The following is a 22,228-nucleotide window of genomic DNA, read 5'->3' as shown; positions in this document are numbered from 1 at the left end:
CAGGGAACTGCTGGAGAGAGTCCAGCGCAGGGCAACAAAGATGCTGAAGGGAGTGGAGCATCTCCCGGGTGAGGAAAGGCTGAGGGAGCTGGGGCTCTGGAGCTGGACAAGAGGACACTGAGGGGTGACCTCATTCATGGTTACAGATATATAAAGGGGGAGTGTCAGGAGGATGGAGCCAGGCTCTTCTCGGTGACAACCAGTGATAGGACAAGGGGCAGTTGGTACAAACTGAAACACAGGAGGTTCCACTTAATTATGAGAAGAAACTTGTTCCTGGTGAGGGTGTCAGAGCCTGGCCCAGGCTGCCCAGGGGGGTTGTGGAGTCTCCTTCTGTGCAGACATTCCAACTCGCCTGGACACCTTCCTGTGTAACCTCATCTGGGTGTTCCTGCTCCATGGGAGGATTGCACTGGATGAGCTTTCCAGGTCCCTTCCAACCCCGGACACTCTGGATTCTGTGATTCTGTGATTCACTATTCTATCAGTCTCGGACTTTGTTCTCTTCAGAAAATCCACATCTGCATCAGCGTAAAGGCAAAATATTTCATATACCTGTATGGATATCAATGGAAAATGTACACACAGAGAATGAGACTGAATTCTTATTTATGTAGAGAATTGCAGGTGTGTGAATATTGACTGTAGCTAAACTGAGCCCATGAACAGATACATGTTCTCTCAGGGTCAGTTTTGGGGGATAAATCTATGAATTCCTTGCTCAAAGCTGCTCCAGATCCCTTTCCTTCCTCTATTCTAAAAGCACCAAAGAATCAATTCCACCTTGTTTTTGCTGCTGAACAAGCCTAAAAAGCCACCGGGACAAGATGGGACTTGCAAAGACGCACCAATATTGATCTTTTCTCATTAAAAATCCCCCCAAATGGTGTAGCAGCCCCTCAGAAGGGCTGACACCCTGCGCTTTCATTCACCCGGAGGCAGAGCCAGGAACAGTCGCTGGCTGGAGAACTTGCAGACTAAAAATAGATAAATAGCACCAGCCTAGAAATATTTAACCCCAGCTCAAACACGAGGAAGCGGAGCAGACACGGCGAGCGATTCCCAACGCTTCTCCTGGAATGCGTGACAAACTTAACCATGAAACCTCCTTCTTTCTTTTATTCCGATTAAGGAATTTTTTCTGATTGAAGCCGCATTTGATACGGGTACGTCAGATACTTTATTACACCGCAAATCGCTACCCCTGTTTATTTAAGCCTCTGATTAACCCCATTCCCGTTGCACCGACGTTCACAATCTGCCTTCGCTTCACGTTTGTTTCCAGCCAGGGAAGTGCCTGGAGCCTTTGGAAACAAGGACTAGTTGAGCACAGGGGTCTTGAATGTTCTTTGCACTCTTAAGAGCTTATTACACCCTAAGATAATGAAATAATGAGCACTTTTATAGTCATCAAAACCTGGGGAGTTGGGAACACATGGAACAAAAGAGAAATATTCAACACACTTGTGTGTCCAGTGACTAAGAAGAGGCCCAAATGTATTTCTAGTGAGTTGAGCGTGTTCTAATTCTAACAAATCCCATTTTAATAAATGATATCCTGATTTATCCATTTGTGTAGCTGCGGAAATTTCAATACTATTTTAAAATAGAGGTGATATTTAAGATCAAACTCCCATTGTATTTTAAAATATTATTCAGCAGCAATTCTTATGCTTCTACGGTGCTAAGAGCTTTAATTTCAGCCCCTCATTCTGGTATTACACAATGTGTTCAATGCGATATTCTCGAGGTCAAAGGTGCCAATTGTCCTAAATTAAAATGCAGGTTTAAGCAAAGTCTTCTCCACTTACCACCATTTTCATTACACATCTATAATTCAAGAAGAAACCATATTTTGTGAAGTATTTATCTTGCAGAGAGTCAAGACCCTTGAGAAGCAAAGGGTGTTTTTTCTAATGAATAGGCTGCTATCTGAAATGGTTGGAAACGTCATTTTCAGACAGGATGTATATGTTGACAAACTGGAACGTAACTTACTTTATGTCCAGTATTTCTGGCCCCTAATAAAAGAACATGTCAGCCTTGGCATTCTCAGGACATGGCTTGGTGGGATTTTCTCAGGCTAAAAATTAAAGCCTAATTTTAGCAACGGTTCACATCAATTATATTCGAATTGCAGTTCTCAGTGGCAAAATAGCACAAAGCCACAACTATGTGGGAATTTCAGCGAAAAAAAAAGCAACAAAAGCAAACTAAACATGATAAGGAAACTATGCGAGTTATTTCTTCTCAACCTATCCCAGGAAAGGGCTATAAATTACTTAACACAACAGCCCTCTGTCTGCTGAGGAGCTACAAAAAGGCACGTACATATACATCTTTATTTTATGTGATTAAAAACAACACATACCACCAATAGAGCCATGGAAGAAAGGGTCAAACTGAAAACTAAAGATAACGGAGGAAGCTGATAATTAAACAGGCCCCAAAGAAAAAAAGTGTTCTGTGAAACGTCCAGAGATAGTGGTAGAAAAGTCATTGACTGTGCTACACTGAACTTGGAAAGGACTTGGCCTTGGGAAGGGACAGAGTTTTGCTCCCATAAGCTCTGTGAAGCAAAATAACCAGGTACTGGTGCCGCGGGATCTCTCACAGCAATGTCACAGAGTCATAGAATGTCAGGGGTTGGAAGGGACCTGGAAAGCTCATCCAGTGCAATCCCCCCATGGAGCAGGAACACCCAGATGAGGTTACACAGGAAGGTGTCCAGGCGGGTTGGAATGTCTGCACAGAAGGAGACTCCACAACCTCCCTGGGCAGCCTGGGCCAGGCTCTGCCACCCTCACCAGGAACAAGTTTCTTCTCAAATTTAAGTGGAACCTCCTGTGTTCCAGTTTGAACCCATTACCCCTTGTCCTATCACTGGTTGTCACCGAGAAGAGCCTGGCTCCATCCTCCTGACACTCCCCCTTTATATATCTGTAACCATGAATGAGGTCACCCCTCAGTGTCCTCTTGTCCAGCTCCAGAGCCCCAGCTCCCTCAGCCTTTCCTCACACGGGAGATGCTCCACTCCCTTCAGCATCTTTGTTGCCCTGCGCTGGACTCTCTCCAGCAGTTCCCTGTCCTGCTGGAACTGAGGGGCCACAACTGGACACAATATTCCAGGTGTGGTCTCCCCAGGGCAGAGCAGAGGGGCAGGAGAACCTCTCTGACCTACTGACCACCCCCTGCTAACCCACCCCAGGTACCACTGGCCTTCCTGGCCACAGCACCCAGTGCTGGCTCATGGTCACCCTGCTGTCCCCAGGATCCCCAGGTCCCTTTCCCCTGCACTGCTCTGCAACAGCTCGTTCCCCAACTTACACTGGAACCTGGGGTTGTTCCTGCCCAGATTCAAGACTCTACACTTGCCCTTGTTCTATTTCATTCAATTTTTCCCCCCCAGCTCTCCAGCCTGTCCAGGTCTCTGGATGTCACCACCACTTTCCTACCTCTGGGTACAGATGATTCTCCATTTGGGTCAAAATGTGTATTAAAATGCAGAATAATGTCTCCTAAAAAAAAAAGCCACGGTAGTTTTTGGCAGTTCCAAACTTCTGTCAAAAGGCAGCAATAAAAGCACCCTCAGGGGGCCTTTTAAAATGACTGAAACTGAATGAATGAACTGATTTGCTTTTAAATTAGTTCTACATACAAGAAGTCAGAGCTGGGAGATGAATGTACACATATTGTGGCTTAAGGGAGTCATTTGGTCCTTACGGGCTGAATTTCTGAGTACATAAATACTGTAAAGGAACATAAGGACATAAGTGCAAGTATCACAGGGGGGGGTAATGGCCAAATCCTCTGGTTACAATGAGCTGCGAGCGCTTGTTCGCGCTGCTTTGAGGATGGAGCTTCCTTCATCAGCTTCTATATGCACTATGTCCCAGTAAAATCTTGATTGATCTTCATCAATGTCATTTTTGGGGGGCGGAAGTATCCATATGATAAGAAAGAAACCAACCCACAGCTTGGAAGAAAGTGCAGAATGAAAACTTGAAGGATTTCTTGTGATATTGACTATGTGACTGAGCTCCAAACGTCAGAGGATGTAAACGAGTGAAAACCTCAGTCCTCAAGACTGCAACACCTAAAAACTCCTTAAAATAAGACTCCTTATACAGAAGGCCAAAGAGAATTCCACTGGTTTGATGGAACATTTGTTCTAGAGTCACCTCATCTTCACCTGTGTTCTAGAGTACCCTGTATCAGGCTTTCAGCACAGTAACGCTGCCTTTGCTTCTAAAATAATCCAGATATTTCCATCCCCCTTCCTGGAGATGCTGATATCCAAAGCATTTTGATCCAGAGAGCAGGAAACCCACACGTTTAATCAGTGTCCATCAAAGCAACATGACAGGACCAGGAGGTGGGAGAAAATCTCAGTCCTGGAAATAAGTTCCCCCAAATCAACTCCCCCTGTGCCTCAAGTTTTGTGACAATGGATATATTTGGTACAACTGAAAATGAAACACTTATAACAGCGTCTCCCAACACCGGCACACTTCCACTTCAATGCCATTACAGTTTAATTCTTCATCTGGGGTGTCTCTTGTAGCAAACACAGCATCAGTGCTGTTTAGATGCGTACTAACATATTTTGAACTATATTTTTCCCCCTGTAGAGCAGCAGCAATAAATTCCGACTCATGAACAAGTGGGCCTTACTCTGGGGAAACAAAACTTGTATTAAGAGAAACCCCATGGATTTCTCTTCTTTTCGCAGTGTCTTACATTAAACGATTCGCGGTCGCTCGCCTGTGAGTCCAATTCTCAGGAGCAGACGTGGGTTCTACTGTCGGAGCCTGAAGACTCTGTGAATAGAGCTGCTTTTCTACGTTTAAACTGAGAAGAATGAAAATCTGGCTCTGCTCCGGGCTCAGAGATGTTATTCTATGTCCTGCCTAGAGCAGTGTGGGAGAGCCAGACTTCAGCGATCCGTTCCATCAAAATCTAAAGGTTAGTGCAGAAAGGAGTCTCGAAACACTGAGAGAAAGTAAATTGCTTCTCCTCCCTAAACCAGCTGGAGTGAAATTCGGGAAGGCCCCTGGCCCAAGAGAAGAAACGTCACTGTCACTCGCTAGAGGACACGGGCCAAGGCGTGTGGGTCCTCCAGCGCTCCCCGCCCGGACGCCTGGGTCCCTTTTGGGGTGGGGGGGGTCCTGGGGTGTCCCCCAAAGTGGGGTCGACCCTATAGGGGCTGTCCTATGGTGGACATGCGCTCTATATGGGCCAGACACCCTATAGCGTCCCCACACTCCCATGAAGGGCTGCACCCTATAGGGGCCCCACACCCTATAGGACCTATAGCCCTATGGGGCTCCTATAGCTCTATAGGGTCCTCATATCCCATGAAGCTTCTGAACTCTATAGGACTCCTATAGCTCTCTATGGCTCCTATACCTCTATAGAGCTCCTGCACTCCATGGGCTCTTATAGCTCTCTATGGTTCCTATAGCTCCATAGGGCTTTGCACTCCATGGGCTCTTATAGCTCTCTATGGTTCCTATAGCTTTATAAGGCTTTGCAGCCCATGGGTCCTATAGCTCTCTATGGTTCCTATGGCTCTATAGGGCTCCCGCACCCCATCAGTCTTCTGCACCCCTGGGTGCTCCTATAGTTTTATAGGAGTGTTCTACTTTACGGGGTTCCTATAGATCTTTAGGGCTCCCATAACCCTATAGGACTCCTGTGTCTGTGCTCTCAGGTACCAATGGTGGGTACCTTCAAGGAGTGACTCCCCGCAATGACTTTTCTACCATCTCGATTTCTCCGGGGCTAAACCTAGAAAACCACGTTCCCGTTCCAAGAAACACCCGCCTATAAACAGCAGATTTCCCCACCATCCACCCTGCTATGGGTTCAAATACACCCCGTGGCTTCATCAGCCCCTTCAGCTTTCCACACACTAAACCTCTACTGGGCATTCAAGTATCAACCTTTCAGTCTGTAAAGTCAAAATGTTAAGTGTAGAGAGACAAAAACCCCCAAGTTTCCTATGGATTTCAATCCCTCACGTTGGCCAGTCAAGTTCATTCTTAATTCCGCTCCAACTTTCTCCGTTTTTTGCCTTTTTAACCCTCTAAAGGTTTATGTCAAGCAAACGTAGCAAAGCTGCAGAGCTGCGCAAGTTCATCAGTGCTGGGTCTCCTTTGAGTAAGGGGTTGCAATACAGATGGTGTCTCCTCCCCATAAAAAACGAACACATAACGAAAATATGAATTATTTTCCAAACATACGCTAAGACCATATTCCAGATCAAAAGAAAAGTCAACAAGTCCCTCCTCAAGCAGCGGTTTGGGGGACGGTGAACATCCTAATGCTCCAGAGGCTGAACCAAAACAGAATAACAAACACTACCAATAATTATCATCCATTCTGCAGAAAAAGCCAGAAAGTTTTCTGCAGAAATATCTGAACTCAAAACACCTCGTTCCCAGTAAGCACGGTAACTCCTCACAAAGTTCTTGACCATCTCGAAAGCTTTAGCTGACAATGTGATCAATCTGACCTCCTGGGCTTGTGAAAGTCACAAAGCAATGGGTTCCACTCAAGCAATGCCTAAATTAGGCAAGAAATTTTCCTTTCCCCTCCCTCTCTTCAGCTTGGACAAAGCAATTTTGGGTCCGATGGCAAACGGCAAAGCCCCAAGTGCATGTAGGAGGAATCCAGCCAAAAGCCAACTTCAGCATCCTCGAATGAAAAGTAACATCTTAACTCTGGCACAATCTGGATCTTGGCTGGAACGTGAACTGGACATGGAGACATCACAAGAACTGATAGAGATGTATTCCACCTTGGCTGAACAGCTCTAATACCACACAGAACTAAACTCTGAGGGACCAAGACAATTAAACGGGCGAGGAATAAGGTCTTGGTAACATCACCTACGTACAAGATCTGCTCTCCGTTCCTGCCCACCGGCTTCCTGTAGAATAAAGCACAAACTCCTATTTTCAAAGAACTCAATGTCCTGGCTTCAAGATCCCTAAAAGCCTGTTTGAAGTTCAGTGAGACAATCGCAACCAGCACCTTTGGTGTCCAAAGTGAGAACATTTCATCTGTCCAACTAAGATTGTCCTGGAGAGCAGTTCTAGAGTGCAGAGAACTCTTACAGAAACCACAGACCATTATCATCACCTGCCTTAAACAGAGGGTGCATTGATTCAAACCTACCTTGCGTAACAAACCTGTGGCGCCTACAGGAGTGTTTTGTAGCTTTGTACAACTTCCAAACCAAAATATTCCTTGAAATATGCTCCTTAAGGCCAAACATGTCACTGATCACAGAATCACGGAATCGACTGGGTTGGAAAAGACCTCAGAGATCATCCAGTCCAACCCTTGGTCCAACTCCAGCCCATTGACTAGATCATGGCACTAAGTGCCATGGCCAATTTCAGCTGAAAAACCTCCAGGGCCGGTGAGTCCAGCACCTCCCTGGGCAGCCATTCCAATGCCTGACCACTCTCTCTGCACAGAATTGCTTTCTAATAGCCAGCCTCAATTTCCCCTGGCAGAGTTGAAGCCCATGGCCCCTTGTCCTATTGCTGATGCCTGGGAGAAGAGACCAATCCCCAGCTGGCTACAACTGCCCTTCAGGTAGTTCTAGAGAGTGCTGAGCTCACCTCTAAGCCTCCTCTTCTCCAGACTAAACAAGCCCAGCTCCCTCAGCCTCTCCCCATAGGGCTTGTGTTCAAGTCCCTTCCCCACTCTTGTTGCTCTTCTCTGGACCCGCTCCAGCACTTCAATCTCTTTCCTGAGCTGAGGGGCCCAGAACTGAACACAACACTCCAGGTGTGGCCTCCCCAATGCAGAGCACAGGGGAAGGACCACTGCCCTTGTCCTGCTGACCACGCTGGTTTGGATACAGGACAGGACACCATTGGCCTTCTTGGCCACCTGGGCACACTGGTGGCTCATGTTGAGCTTCCTGTCCATTAGTCCCCCCAGGTCCCTTTCTGCCCGATGTTTGTCCCAATTCATCAATCATCCACCTCTCAAGTGAGGCTGCCCAGCTTGTACAGAGTAATACACTCCTGTCTGTAGCCATCGGTCTCAAATAGGAGAATTTTAACACAGATCTTGAATTTTGACAACTGGGAAGTCAGAGTTGAACTAAAAAAACCACACAGCAGTGGCACAGCCAACAAGCCAACACGGAACTGCAGAGAAACAGCATCACAAGATCCCATTACCAACGCATCTCTTCTTTCTCCTGGTGATGTTCAGAGCTTTTCCCCACCTCACAAAGCTCTCTCTTGAATTATTTCTTCCCCCTGATGTGTCTCATCACCCCTCCAGTGCAAGGCTGCTCACACCTCTCCCTACAGTCAGGCTTGTTCCATGGCTGATGGTTATTTACCCCTTTTTTAGAGGCAGAGTATGCGCAGATCTGGCCCCTTAAGAACAAACAGGCAACCTTCAGATTGGCACAGAATCACAGCTTCCCACTCAGAAATACTCGATGGGATAAAGCGAGACAGACTGAAAAACCAGCTGTTGGAGGTGTTTATAACACAGGACTCGCAGCCGAACGCTGAATTTAAAAACCGCTTCCAAACCTACATTTTGGTAGTGACTCCTATGCGCAGTAAACCCTCTCATTTCACAGAAGTGATTGATTTGCAATAAAAAGAGAACAATCCGACTGAATTAAGGAGCACAATGAAATGAAGCATTACCAGGAATCGCTCCTCTTTCTCAAGCCAGCGCTGATCTTCTTCCATCTCTTGCTGTTGCCGTATCAATCTCTCCTCCATGAGATGTGTGGGTAGAACCTGGCCCATGCCTCGGACATCCAAAGTGCCCGAATCCTATAAAACAAAGTAACTTTATTCAGTCTCGTGACTTAAAATTTGTATTAACGGCTCCAAAAACTTCTAGATGATAAAAGAAGAGATTATAAAAGCACAGCAGTCAAGCAGAGTTCCTTCAGCTCCTTATAAACTGAAGCAAACCATCAGAAGCAACTCTTTCCAACTATAAACATTTTCTCTGCCTCGCTCCCAATCGCTGGAACCAAAAAGATTTGAGGAATCCTGCTTTGTTTTTCAGTAACGTTGTCACTTCATTGAAGCTGGACAAGAAAAACACATTTATCAAGGTCGTTTCCTTGGTCTTGAGCAATAACGCCACCATCCAGTTGTTAAAAGCTGCAAGATACATATTTTACCCAATGCAAATATGCTTTTTGGTTTTAGCTGACACTTGCAAAACATGTCACAAAAACATTTTTAATGGATTTTTGAATGAGTATTTATGCATGTCTTAAGCTCACAATACTCCATATACTGTATCCCGGTGCTGCCTGGAAATCAGTAGCAAATAGTGTATAAATCAATATTCTAAAGGAAGCCAAGGGGAGTTTGGTAACAAACTTCCCAAAGGTTGTTTTTAGGTAACCAATTTCCTAAGCTTTTGTATAAACTTTGGCTGTAACTTATTATTACGAACGCTTGCAAAGCATTTATACGGCACTTTATCCAAGCACAGAGCACTTTATATGGCACTTTATCCATGGCACAGAGCGTTGGTTGGAGAGGAAAGGGAGTGAACACAGAAGCTGCACCGAGCGAATCTTTGCAGGAGGATAAAATGGGATGAAAAAAGTAGAAAATATTGGAGGCAAACAGAAAAAAAACGATGGGATTTTAAAAGGTGAATTAATTTGATGTTCTTTGCAGTAACTCTGTGCAATCTAAAAGCACCGGACAAGAACAGTTTTGCTGGAGCAGTTCATTTTATGCTCTGGGTAAGTTAAAAAGAAGCCTCAGATACTTTAGCTGTGCTGGGGATCTCCCAGGAAAGGTATTTTTAATGAGATTCCATATTTTTAAATTCATGTTCCTATCTCTATTAAGAGCAATAAGTTTCAGTAAAGCCTTCTTTTAATAACCACAAAATATTTGCTATCGCTCGCTCAGATAGGATAATAAATAGTAATAACTTCTGTGTACACTTCATGCCCAACTTCACATTTGTTTCGAAACTAATTCGCTCCTGACTCCCGCCCCACTGCAAGAAGGCAATTTAAAAACTACCAGAGAAATCATTTTCCTGCAATCGCCTCCAAATGGATCTAAATGATATAAAAGTGTATTTATGGTAAGGAGCGCAACAACAGCCACGTCAGGTGCCGATACCTCCACATTTGGTTGCCACACTGAGATTTCCTGAGGCCGATGGTTCCAGGAATCCGCTTGATCCAAGAGAGAAGCCTGCCCGGGGTAAATGCTGCCGGCCATGGCTGGTAAACCATGCGAACCGGGGTAGCCAGACACCTTTGGGGAAAGAAACAGAGAAAGAAACAAAGAGTTATATTAATAAGACCCTAATTAATATCTTCCCCCTCCCCGGGAGCAAATATGAGAGCACAGAAATGACTCCATTCAAGCTGTGACTGAGAGGGAGGAAGAGGAGTGGATGTAACACCAGAATGTCAAGTCAAAATATGGCACAAAACCTCTTTAAGGATGCCCATCACAACACTACTTGAGAATAACCACAACAATAGATAAATATATAGAAATATAGCTACAAGTTGCAGGATAACGATAACTCTTTGAGGATGCTTAGCAAAACAGCAGCATTAAATGATATGAAGATCCAAGTCATGTGGTGAGCAGAAATAAAGCCACTGATACATTTATAAGAGCCACACGCAGAGCTCAAGTTCAAGAGGAGCCTGTGGACATCGCCCTATGGAGCCATAGAAAAATGTACCCCCAGCCTACGTTCCAAGCTTAAGTCCTGAGTGGCACCATGTAATTAGTGTGATTAGCACAGCCTGGGAACTTCTCCGCAGGAAAATCAAAGGAGTTTTAATGAGTTTGAAGCACTCGTTAAAACAATGAAAAGCTCCCTCTCTCCACTGGAAAAAACCATCTTGATCGAGGCCGCTACGTATGGTTGGAGCTTTGATAAAACCTCAAATGCTTTAAGTGCTTTTCTGACAAATTCTGCTTTAAATTTCTTCAGCGGTGTTAGGAAGAGAAACCTGGAACTATATGATGCGGTGGATTTTCTGTCAGCCAAGAGAATATTCAACTGTTGCACAGAAACGTGAGGGAGCAGAGTGAAAAACCCCAAGGCGAGTCCACCATTTAATGTCATTTTAGAAGGAAAGTAATTTGACAGACATTAACATGAAAATAAATATGGAGATGTCTGATGTGTTTCATTGTTTTAGGTATCTGAGCACCGTATTGGCTGTAAAAATATTTGCCATCTGGGGTGAAGCTACCAGGCTCAGTTTGGTGTTTGTTGTGATCATTTCATAGAGACTCAACTGCTTAAGAAGTGAATCAACCCCACCAGCTGTAATTGAGTTACAAACCCCATGTTTGACAAAACCCGTGGCCTGTGTTCAATGTATTTACCTGGTAATGGTTTGGCTGGACCATGTGCTGGGGACTGGGATAGAAGCCCTCGCTGGATCTCGGGCTGGGGTAACCGGGCCTGCTGGGCTGAAAGCGGAAAAGAGCCTTTAAAAACACTAAACTAACCCCAGAAAATCACTCTTTGGCGAGATGAACATTTACAGGTGGTGCCATCACAACAGCAAGCTCAAAAACCCCCTGAAATAACTATTCTCAAATGACTAACACATTGCTTGGAAATAGAAGAGACTGAGTTGTTTGCTGGGTACGTCAATAAATGTGAATTCTTCGGGTACATTTAATTTCTTGCACTAAATTACCAGCTCTGTTCGGTTTAACTCTAAAAATGACATCAGCTAAGGGCATAAATCAAGTTTCCAGGTGCAATTTCAGCATCATTCCTATACTGACAATCTGCAGTACATAGAGTTTTGCTATTAATTTGTTGCTTTTGTGATGATCAATTCTTTTGCTTCAGTCAGAACACAAATCCAATGGGTTTGTTCAGTGTGAATATTTCCACGTGTTAATTCTGGGGAACAGAGAGTTGATAATTAACTTCTGTGGAACTAATTGCCTCAAAATGGAAGGTGCTTTTGATCATATTCTGAACTATAGGAATTCCCCACTACTGAAAGCAGTAACGTAGGAGAATGTTGCTCAGAACAATGTACTTTTACCTTCCAAGCAGAAGTGTGCTGTTATTTTGTTTGATATTAACCTCCAAAGGTGTGTGTGTGTGTGTGTGTGTGTATATATATATATATATATATATAACCCCCCAAATCTCGTAATTCTGCCAATGAGCTCCTGCAGTCCCTTATCATCAATCTATTCTCATTCTGTACTAGGCTATTTTTTGGCTTAGGTTTCTAATTGATATCACTGTGAGATACGAGTAATCTCACAGTACAAATTGTGGTATCTGTGCATTATTTCACAACATATAGAGGTTTAAGGCTATTAAAAATATATATAGTTTAAGCCCTATAAAGACCTGAGAAAAAATAAGTTGTCGTCATTAGAAAATTAGATAAGAAGAGATACTTAAAAACCCTTCGCTATGAAATTTAACTTGTGCTAATGTCATTAGTTTGCACATCCATATTTTACACAACAAGGCTATACATTTCAATCTTAATGCATATTTCGTCAAGTTCCAGTTTATACATCACACCCAAAGCTCTAATGATGATAATTTCTAATATGGTGTAGCTCATATCATACATTAATTAAGGGTATTTATTCTTCATTTATTTGGATTAGCCTCAAAGCTTCAAGACTAAACAAATCTTTCCAATGAGTTTGTAATAATGAAGTAGCATTTTGCTCCAATTCTGTAACTCAGAACATAATTTTTAATAGTTACCCCAAATCCTGACAGTTAATCTCAGATAACTAAACATGTTGGTGGATTGGCTTCTATTCTTTACCTCTGAAATGCAAATAACAATTTCCCTGCCCATATTTCTCGGTTGCCACAAAGCTACCGAAACGCAGAACCGATGTATCAGGTACCAACCTGGTACGGGGAAATTAAACATAATAAACCCAAGTTGTTTTCACCGCAGTGACATCCGAACGGGGCGGATACGTAATGGAACAACATCATTAACTAAAACACATTCTGTCCTCAGAAGCAAAGCCCTAATTTTCTGTCCAGAATAAGGAAAATGCAGTTAGTCGCAATTAGGGGCGGTTTCAGAAACAGAAAATGGCTCGTGTGATATTACAGCGTGGCAAGGAGAGCTGGGTCATCTCAGGCAAGGAGAAGATGATGACAAAATTGGCCAGAATTGGTTTGAACCAACCCATCCAAGGAGGATTTGAAGAAATAAATGGCATTATTATTATAGATACTTAAAACACACACAATTTGCAGCGTTAGGTACCTTGGGAGGAGCCTCATCTGATCCTCCGGAGTCCCAGGACACTGTGACTTGTCGCCTGGATTCCATTCTCATCCGTTCCTCTTGCTGCAGCTTCTCTTCCTCCAGTATTGTACTAAGAAAAACGTATTCTATTCAAGTAAAACTCCAGTTTGGTGCCTCAGAAACATCTCCCTAGAGCTCTCACATTTTCAGACTAACGAACATTATTCGACAAAGCGACCGAGCGCTGAAACACAAACTTCTTGTCCTTATATTGCTCTGATTTCTGAAAATCAGCAGTGGGAAGAAATAGGATTTCCAGCGTGCTCTGAATAAAAGCAGCAGCATTGAGTTTTTAGAAAGCTGATCTTGCACCAAAATATTTCGCATGTTAACCATTCTTTTGATATGTAATTACACGCAGAAATCCTCAAAGATGGAGCAGTTACTGATTTTTCTCGAGCAAATCATCGACCGCAGTGCAAAGCAAACTGAAAATGGTCTTTACTGAAGCCCAACAACTGCTTCACATCATCGATTTATTTAAAACAAAGCACTCAAAAAATCCTATGTCTTCAGCTCTTACAGTTTAACCAGGACCAAAGTAATTCAGCCAAACGGAAATATCTGACGGTATTCACTCGGCTGCTAAATATTCAGGCCAAAACGCAACATTTTCAGCAAAGCAGAAGAAAAACGAGTTTGCTACTTACCACTGTTGTGCCTATTAAACCAGACTGTCTGAAGTTCCCCGGGATTCTGCTGCCCCCGCAGCAGCCGCCTCCCCGTCCCGCTATGCGGATTATTAACCTTGGATATTTGCCATGTGCAAAATACCCACAATGAAGCTTGGAAATAAGGAGCTGCAAAAATGCGCCGGAGTCGCACGTTACAGGGACGGTTTGGAGATGGGAGCGGGGTGGATTATTTCCATATCGCTCTCCCCAGCGTCAAGATAATCCTGTAAAGAGCGATTCCAGCTTCTTTATCGCTCCAGTTTCAAGAAACAAAGCAGGGCTCTGGGTTTATAATCTGCTCTGTCTGTTAAATAACCACCCAGAATTACTCACGCAGGGGATGAGATCAGCTGCAGCAATCTGGTTTCATCTTGGAACTTTACTGCTTGTTTCAAGCAGAAATTCCTGCTTGGAGACGAGAACTTTGCTTTTCCTTACTCAGCCAAAATAAAAGAATCTCTGCCATTTAAAAGCAGAGAAGTCGTCTCGTCTCCCTGCAGATGAACCGGGTTTATAAGTGTTGCTGCAGTTTCAATCCATCATTGCTGAAGGAACACAAGAATGTGGAACAAAAACAAAATCAAGCTATTTGCAGAAGTCATCCTGATATAAATGTCACAGCAACACAGCGACAGCCTAATGGAGGCAGCTAAAAGGAGCAAATCCTTTTATTTCCCCTTTCCCTGCCTTCAGAATAAGGAAAATGAAATAATTCCTATTTGAATTTAGCAAAAAATAACCCCCCACAGCTTTAGAGCTCCGTCACACTTGAGATATTTAGGATGCATTTGTATGTAGCGTGAGAATCCGGCCAACGTGCGTCTGCGGCCATGAACCATCATTGTGTATTTCAAGAAATAACCTCAAGTTGAAAAACCACGAGGAAACAGCACAAAAAACCCACCCAGACACTGAAGGAATAAACCGCAGATTTTTAAACAAGCTGTTGATACAGTAGTTGCTTCAATCTGAGCAAAAGGAATGGAACAGGAGTGGGTTGAAAGCAGCTGCCTAAATTTAGAGATGGTTTATTGACAATGAGGGGCTGTTAGTTTAATTCGTCCTGTTTTTATCATAAAAAGGAACGAAACACCAACACCTACCTGCCTGGCTATCAAAACTATTTCATTCCCTTCCATTGTATTACTGGAAATGACAAATTTCTCCTGAAATGACTTGTTTTATAGAATACAGGCTCAGCTTTTAGCCTGTGTCACCAGTGAGGAGCCCCAGCAGAATTTGTACCGGGATGCCCTTGAATATCGCTGACAAGAACAGAAAATAGCAATGCCTCCGAGGAGCATCACTCGAAAATAAACCCCCCAAGAATATAAATGACTCACAGAAACGCCTCTTTGTTTTTCCGAAGCGAAGCCCAATCCACAGCCGGAGCAAGAACGTGCCAAGAGATATTTCTGACCTTTTCTCAGTACTACTAAACACACTGAACAGTTTAGTGGAATATGCAGAAGGTCAGGGAAGTCAGATCTAGGCATATTTTCCCAAACTACGCGTATTTTTAGCAGCAAAGAGGAATGAGCAGAGAAGTGTTTCGACTGCGATGATTTCCCGTGCAAATCTTGGGGTAGGACACGCAAACTTAACTCGTCTTCTTGGGTAAATCCGATGAGAAATCTCAACCATTAACCATTAAAAGTTTGCGGAATTGATAAAAGTTACTTCATTGACAAAGAATCTTTTTACTGACATTGGCCTGTGATTTTGAAAATGAAACATTTTACTAGGAGCTCTGGTGGAGGATTATCCGAAATATTAAAATGTAACCTCCCATTTCCAAAGGAACAGCAATCCTGGCGGGAAGAAGCCAGAGAGTCGTGGTCAATGGGCAGAGCCCAGTTGAGGCCTGTACCCAGTGCAGTGCCTCAGGGGCAGTGCTGGGCCTGTGCTATTCAATATATTCATCAGTGATTTGGACGAGAGAACAGAGTGACTGTCAGCAAGTTTGCTGGTGACACCAAGCTGGGAGGAGTGGCTGACACGGCAGAGGCTGTGCTGCCATCAGAGACCTGGACAGGATGGAGAGCTGGGGGGGAAACATTGAATGAAATAGAACAAGGGCAAGTGTAGAGTCTTGAATCTGGGCAGAACAACCCCAGGTTCCAGTGTAAGTTGGGGAACGAGCTGTTGGAGAGCAGTGTAGGGGAAAGGGACCTGGGGGTCCTGGGGACAGCAGGATGAGCATGAGCCAGCACTGGGCCCTTGTGGCCAGGAAGGCCAATGGTACCTGGGGTGGATGAGAAGGGGGTGGTCAGTAGGTCAGAGAGGTTCTCCTGCCCCTCTGCTCTGCCCTGGGGAGACCACACCTGGAATCTTGTGTCCAGTTGTGGCCCCTCAGTTCCAGCAGGACAGGGAACTGCTGGAGAGAGTCCAGCGCAGGGCAACAAAGATGCTGAAGGGAGTGGAGCATCTCCCGTGTGAGGAAAGGCTGAGGGAGCTGGGGCTCTGGAGCTGGACAAGAGGACACTGAGGGGTGACCTCAGTCATGGTTACAGATATATAAAGGGTGAGTGTCAGGAGGATGGAGCCAGGCTCTTCTCAGTGACAACCAATAATAGGACAAGGGGAAATGGGTTCCAACTGGAACATGAGAAGTTCCACTTAAATATGAGAAGAAACTTGTTCCTGGTGAGGGTGTCAGAGCCTGGCCCAGGCTGCCCAGGGGGTTGTGGAGTCTCCTTCTGTACAGACATTCCAACCTGCCTGGACACCTTCCTGTGTAACCTCATCTGGGTGTTCCTGCTCCATGGGGGGATTGCACTGGATGAGCTTTCCAGGTCCCTTCCAACCCCTGACATTCTGGGATTCTGAGAGTCTCCCTTTGGTTGGTAATTCTGTTAATACTGGTGGGTTTATAGACAAAATCAGCAAGGGAACACACATTTCCTGATTAAAATACCACAGATTGTAATTCTGGTCTGGTCCGTGACAGAATCACAGAGCACAGGGAGCACCTCGCTCTCCTGACTTATTCTCACTTTCCTGACTTATTCTGCATTTTGCCACCTTCCAAAACTGAAAAAGGGACCTCGGATGCGAGGAGGAATTAAATTTGCAAACCCACAATCCACCCATTCGTTTCCGCATTTGCCGTGAAGACGAATGCATCTCTATCTACTCTGGAAAGACCAAACGCTATAAAATATCAGGCCTTATTACCGATCTGATAACACTATATAAGTTCTACAGAAATCAGCATCTTCGCATTGCACAGGCAGCTGCAAATCTGGTTTGTGCAATGCAGATGTTACTATGAAATGGGAAAGGCATCAAATAATAAACAGAGAACACACAATCTCTCGTGCTATTTCAGACACACTAAAGAATGGGTTTTTTTTCCCCAAAGCCACGAATGTTTTCTCTTTGAAACAGAGAGGAGCTGTATCACCGGCTTCAAGCAAACAAGGAGTCTGTTCTCAGCTCGAAAAGATGAGCCTGGATGGGATCCAGACCGAGCAGCAGCAACACGCAGCAGAGGCCGCCAGGGCAGCGACTTGTTTCCCCAAGTTCATGGGAACGGGAGTTTTGACACACAATCTCTGCCTCGCTGCCCGAGGTCGCCTCATCGCCAGGGAATTGGCGCTTTTCCAGTAAGAGGCCGAGCAGCACAAAGAAGATCCAAGGATGAGCGTGGTGTCTGAATTCCAGGAGATAAAGGTCACCGATTTGGAGAGGCAGAAAACTCCTTGCTTTGGGGAGAAGAGAGTAATAATTGGATTTTAGGGTTGCTGTGGCCTCAGGAGAGAGCCTGTTCTCTCAACAATCTCCTTGCATGACTAGAGGAGCAACAAACCTCCTCCTCGGTGCGTTCCCCCATCCAGGAGCAGAGAATCCACTAGGTTGTAGGGACGCTGGGACACTGGGAGGAGTGGCTGACATGGCAGAGGCTGTGCTGCCATCAGAGACCTGGACAGGATGGAGAGCTGGGCGGGGAAAAATTGAATGAAATAGAACAAGGGCAAGTGTATAGTCTTGGATCTGGGCAGAACAACCCCAGGTTCCAGTGTAAGTTGGGGAATGACCTATTAGAGAGCAGTTTAGGGGAAAGGGACCTGGGGGTCCTGGGGACAGCAGGATGAGCATGAGCCAGCACTGGGCCCTTGTGGCCAGGAAGGCCAATGGTACCTGGGGTGGATGAGAAGGGGGTGGTCAGTAGGTCAGAGAGGTTCTCCTGCCCCTCTGCTCTGCCCTGGGGAGACCACACCTGGAATCTTGTGTACAGTTGTGGCCCCTCAGGTCCAGCAGGACAGGGAACTGCTGGAGAGAGTCCAGCGCAGGGCAACAAAGATGCTGAAGGGAGTGGAGCATCTCCCGTGTGAGGAAAGGCTGAGGGAGCTGGGGCTCTGGAGCTGCACAAGAGGACACTGAGGGGTGACCTCATTCATGGTTACAGATATACAGTGGGTGAGTGTCAGGAGGATGGAGCCAGGCTCTTCTTGGTGACAACCAATGATAGGACAAGGGTAATGGGTTCAAACTGGAACACAGGAGGTTCCACTTAAATTTGAGAAGAAACTTGTTCCTGGTGAGGGTGTCAGAGCCTGGCCCAGGCTGCCCAGGGAGATTGTGGAGTCTCCTTCTGTGCAGACATTCCAACCCGCCTGGACACCTTCCTGTGTAACCTCATCTGGGTGTTCCTGCTCCATGAGGGGATTGCACTGGATGAGCTTTCCAGGTCCCTTCCAACCCCTGACACTCTCATTCTGTGACTCCCGGAGGTCTCGTGTCCCTCTCCCGGTGATGTTGGGCTCCAGCACAGCGAGCTCAAGTTGCTCGAAAACTTTTCCAGCCAAGGGTTCAAAGTCTCCCAGCACGGAAAGTCCAGCGTCACTCCGCGTGACCCGTCCCAGGGCTTAACCTCAACACTTTTTGTAACTCATGAGAATTCTCTTTGCTGCGTGTCAGGACCGTCAGTTCCTGCCCTTTGGCTGCGCGTTTCTGAGCAGCACCAAGCTCTTGGACACTGGTTTATCCTGTTTATCCAGCGATACCTTCTACGTCTTTCACTTCTTTCCCCTCTCCCTCTATAGACTCATAAGGAGTTGCTTCTGAGTCCAGCCTACATTTATTTCACTCCCCAACACAACCACTTTTACTCTGGATTTACTTTTCCTTTACTGTTTTCCTTTTACTTTGCTCCTACTTGGCTTTACACACCATAGTCATCTACCTATTCACGTGTTTTAGGGCTTTATTCCCCATGCCAGCCAGCTGTAAGTTATCAGTGCCATCTGACTGCTAATTAAAAAGAATCCTACCCTTCCAGAGCCAAAGGAAAAAGCAAGTGATCGCCAATTTCCACCTATTACCCCAAATCCCTTTTCTCTTTTCCTTGCAATCCCTACCCAGCCCCAAAATTCCTTCCTTTGCAGTGAACTCCACACAGTCTAGAGCAGAAGTTGTGAGAAGAGCTACATCTTCTTCTTGTTATGGAAACTATCAGTTTACACAGGTGCTCCCTGCATAACAGATGGCGGAACAGTTTGACATTTCAAGAAATAGAAGTTATCCATACTCTGAAATAGCATCATATTAAAAATTCCCCCTTTTCTAACCACCTCTTGTACCATGAACATCCAGCGACAGCACAAAATGACATTGTGAAAATAAAACATGCCCTGAAGCACAACGCTGAAACTGAAGAATTTGCAATGAATTACAACAAGAGTGGATTTACAATGTATGAGACCTACTTATTGCTAGAAGCTTAAACTGACGCAGGCAAAATAGATAATGATATAAATTGCGTCTACACGATAGCTCAGCGATGTTTCAAAGTTTAAATATCACTTCCGTTTTGTTGCTGGTGAAATGGATGTGGATAGGGAATAAATTATTGCAGAATAAACTAGGGTGTGAATTTAGACAGGTCTCAAAAATGTGTGCTCACATTTATTCCAAGATAAACACAAGGCAGCCTATATCCTGCTTTACGAAGGGCAAAGGAATTTCTAGCTAACGACGCCGCATTTATCGCAGGCGCCGCAATTGCGCAGACGCAGCTGCCACGGGGTGACCAAGGTGCTCTGGATGGTATGAAAACAACAGCGCTCACCTGATGGTTCATTTATTTAAGACAGGACATTTCTACCCCAAAATTATACACTGCATATAATCACTCTTCAATACTTTTTGCTCCCTTCCCGAAAGATTGCAGTATATATCGCTAAAATTATAAGCAAATTGCTAGTAAAATATTAAGTTTTTCTTGGGAGGGTAAGAAGTTGAGTCATATTTCCAGTTATATATTTTCTACGCCTAATTTTCTCCAATAGATAAGGTCCAGATTTCCAACCTGACCTCCCGAAGATAAAACTTAATACATTACGCCTTGCGTTTGCCATGCAAAGAAAAGACTCTAAGAGACGATACAGCAAAAAAAGAACAAGGAAACGGCCTTTCAGCGGTATAATAAACCCTACCTGAGTTGTGCTTTAAGTTCTGTAAACCTGGGTCGTCTACTGGGGTCGTACGCCCAGCACTTGGTCATAAGGCTGTAGAGGGTGGGAGGGCAGTTTGGAGGCATTGGGAGCCGCTCACCGTTCTCGATCCGCCCAATCACATCATTGTTCTTCACTCCCTGGAAGGGCTTTACCCCGTGCATGAGGATCTCCCACATACACACACCTGGGGAAAACACACGCAAGAATATTCACCCACGTCAGCGAACAGAAAATGAACCAAATCTTCCATTTCGGGCGGTGATTTCTTCTGAAATCCGTAGCGAAGGAATCGGTTCTGACTTACCGGGTAGGATCGCGCACACGGTATCAACCTCAGCTATTTATGAGGAGTCACGACCGGCTCCCCGTTCAGCCGCCTCCTACCTCCCATAAATCACGGCGCTTACTCATATTCAAATCTACTTTTTCTACGATCCGTGTTTGCTTTTCCCTCTGCCCAGCTCCAACTGGCTTGTTACGACACGCCGAGCGTGTTTTCACTCGGAGGGTGTTTTAACCCTGGCGGCCATCCACATTTTTTTGCGCTGAAACTATGTAATAGATCAGTTTCTGTTGAAACTGGGTTAAAAGCGCACATGGAAAAATGGTCTGTGGGTTTAGGGCTGCCCAGAATGTTCCACAGGCTTCATTTTGCTGACTGGAGGGTTTTCTTCAAACTATCATAAACCTGCTAAAATTCACATACTTAAAAACATCCAGATTTTATTTTGTAAAGAGGGTGAACCCTTAACTTGTCTGTCCTGCTTTTATTTCAAGTCTTATTGCCCTTCTTCCCCCACACCATCTTTGCTCTGTCCAGACCAGCAGTTTGGATCAGTTTGAGCACAGATGGGCAGATTCACATACATAACTTGTATATTTAAGAAAAAGGACCAAGGCTTGGGATATTCCCATTTACTCTTATTTTTAACTCAGCTCCTGGTCATATTTTGTAAGCTAGCAAGAGTTACAGTGGGAATTTAGCATTAAAGACCTGGAAATGGGACATAGCGTAGGCTGATTTATGCATTAAGCAAGGACGCAGACGTATCACTATAGGAGTGAAAATATAGAATAGAAATAGCAGTAACAACAATATGATAGAAATCAGAGGGAAAAAAACCCTGAATTTCAGAAAGTACAGTAAAAATAATGCCAAATGTTTGGAAATTCTTCATTTACAGTTAAAATGAAGCGCTGAACTTGTCCGATAGGACACTTTAGAACCGCACCATGCGGTGTTCACTCACCAAACATCCAGACATCGCTGGCCGAGGTGAACCGTCGGAAGTTGATTGACTCCGGAGCCATCCATTTGATGGGTAATTTTCCTTTGGAAGCTACAGGGAAGGCAAGACAAGGGGTTTATTCCTCCTACCGAGCCCAAACATCGATTTTTATCCTCAGGGAAATCATTCATAGGCAAACTCCATCTCATTCATTTTGGACAAGAGATTTCTGCACTGTCTCACCAGTTTGGCCAGTGCCCTCTATCTAAATATTGAGACTGATTGAGCTCCTTCAAGGTTTAACTTAATTCTTATTTGCAGATGCAATTATTGCAGTTAAGCGATTGGCAGCAAATCTGAAATCTCAGCGAGGGTGTAGGTGTTTGAGTTTTATAATGATCCATTAAAAACTGTAGGTTGGTTGGTGTTACCCAACGGAAAAATGAAGCAACAGCACCCAAAATAATCCCCCAAACCTCCCAATAAAGCCCCCAAAAGCACGACAAGAAATAATCCCACCGAAAGCGTTCCCCTTCTCCTCTC

General features: G+C 44.8%; 1 protein-coding gene across 27 annotated transcripts in view; it reads right to left on the bottom strand.

The window, feature by feature from the left end:
• PTK2 (protein tyrosine kinase 2) overlaps positions 1-22,228 on the bottom strand; it is a gene marked incomplete at both ends in the record, with an annotated part of 129,689 nt that overhangs the window by 10,875 nt on the left and 96,586 nt on the right. For all 27 annotated transcript variants that reach the window (XM_080339663.1, XM_080339661.1, XM_080339659.1 and 24 more), the window contains 6 exons: positions 8,691-8,822; positions 10,152-10,289; positions 11,388-11,474; positions 13,280-13,391; positions 20,436-20,640; positions 21,707-21,796. In XM_080339663.1, the coding sequence (XP_080195789.1) occupies positions 8,691-8,822; positions 10,152-10,289; positions 11,388-11,474; positions 13,280-13,391; positions 20,436-20,640; positions 21,707-21,796 (764 nt within the window). The remainder of the gene's footprint in view (positions 1-8,690; positions 8,823-10,151; positions 10,290-11,387; positions 11,475-13,279; positions 13,392-20,435; positions 20,641-21,706; positions 21,797-22,228) is intronic.

Source organism: Nesoenas mayeri (genome assembly GCF_963082525.1).
Source record: "Nesoenas mayeri genome assembly, chromosome: 2".
NCBI classification, from domain to species: Eukaryota; Metazoa; Chordata; class Aves; order Columbiformes; family Columbidae; genus Nesoenas; species Nesoenas mayeri.
This window is presented reverse-complemented; position numbering and strand designations above follow the sequence as displayed.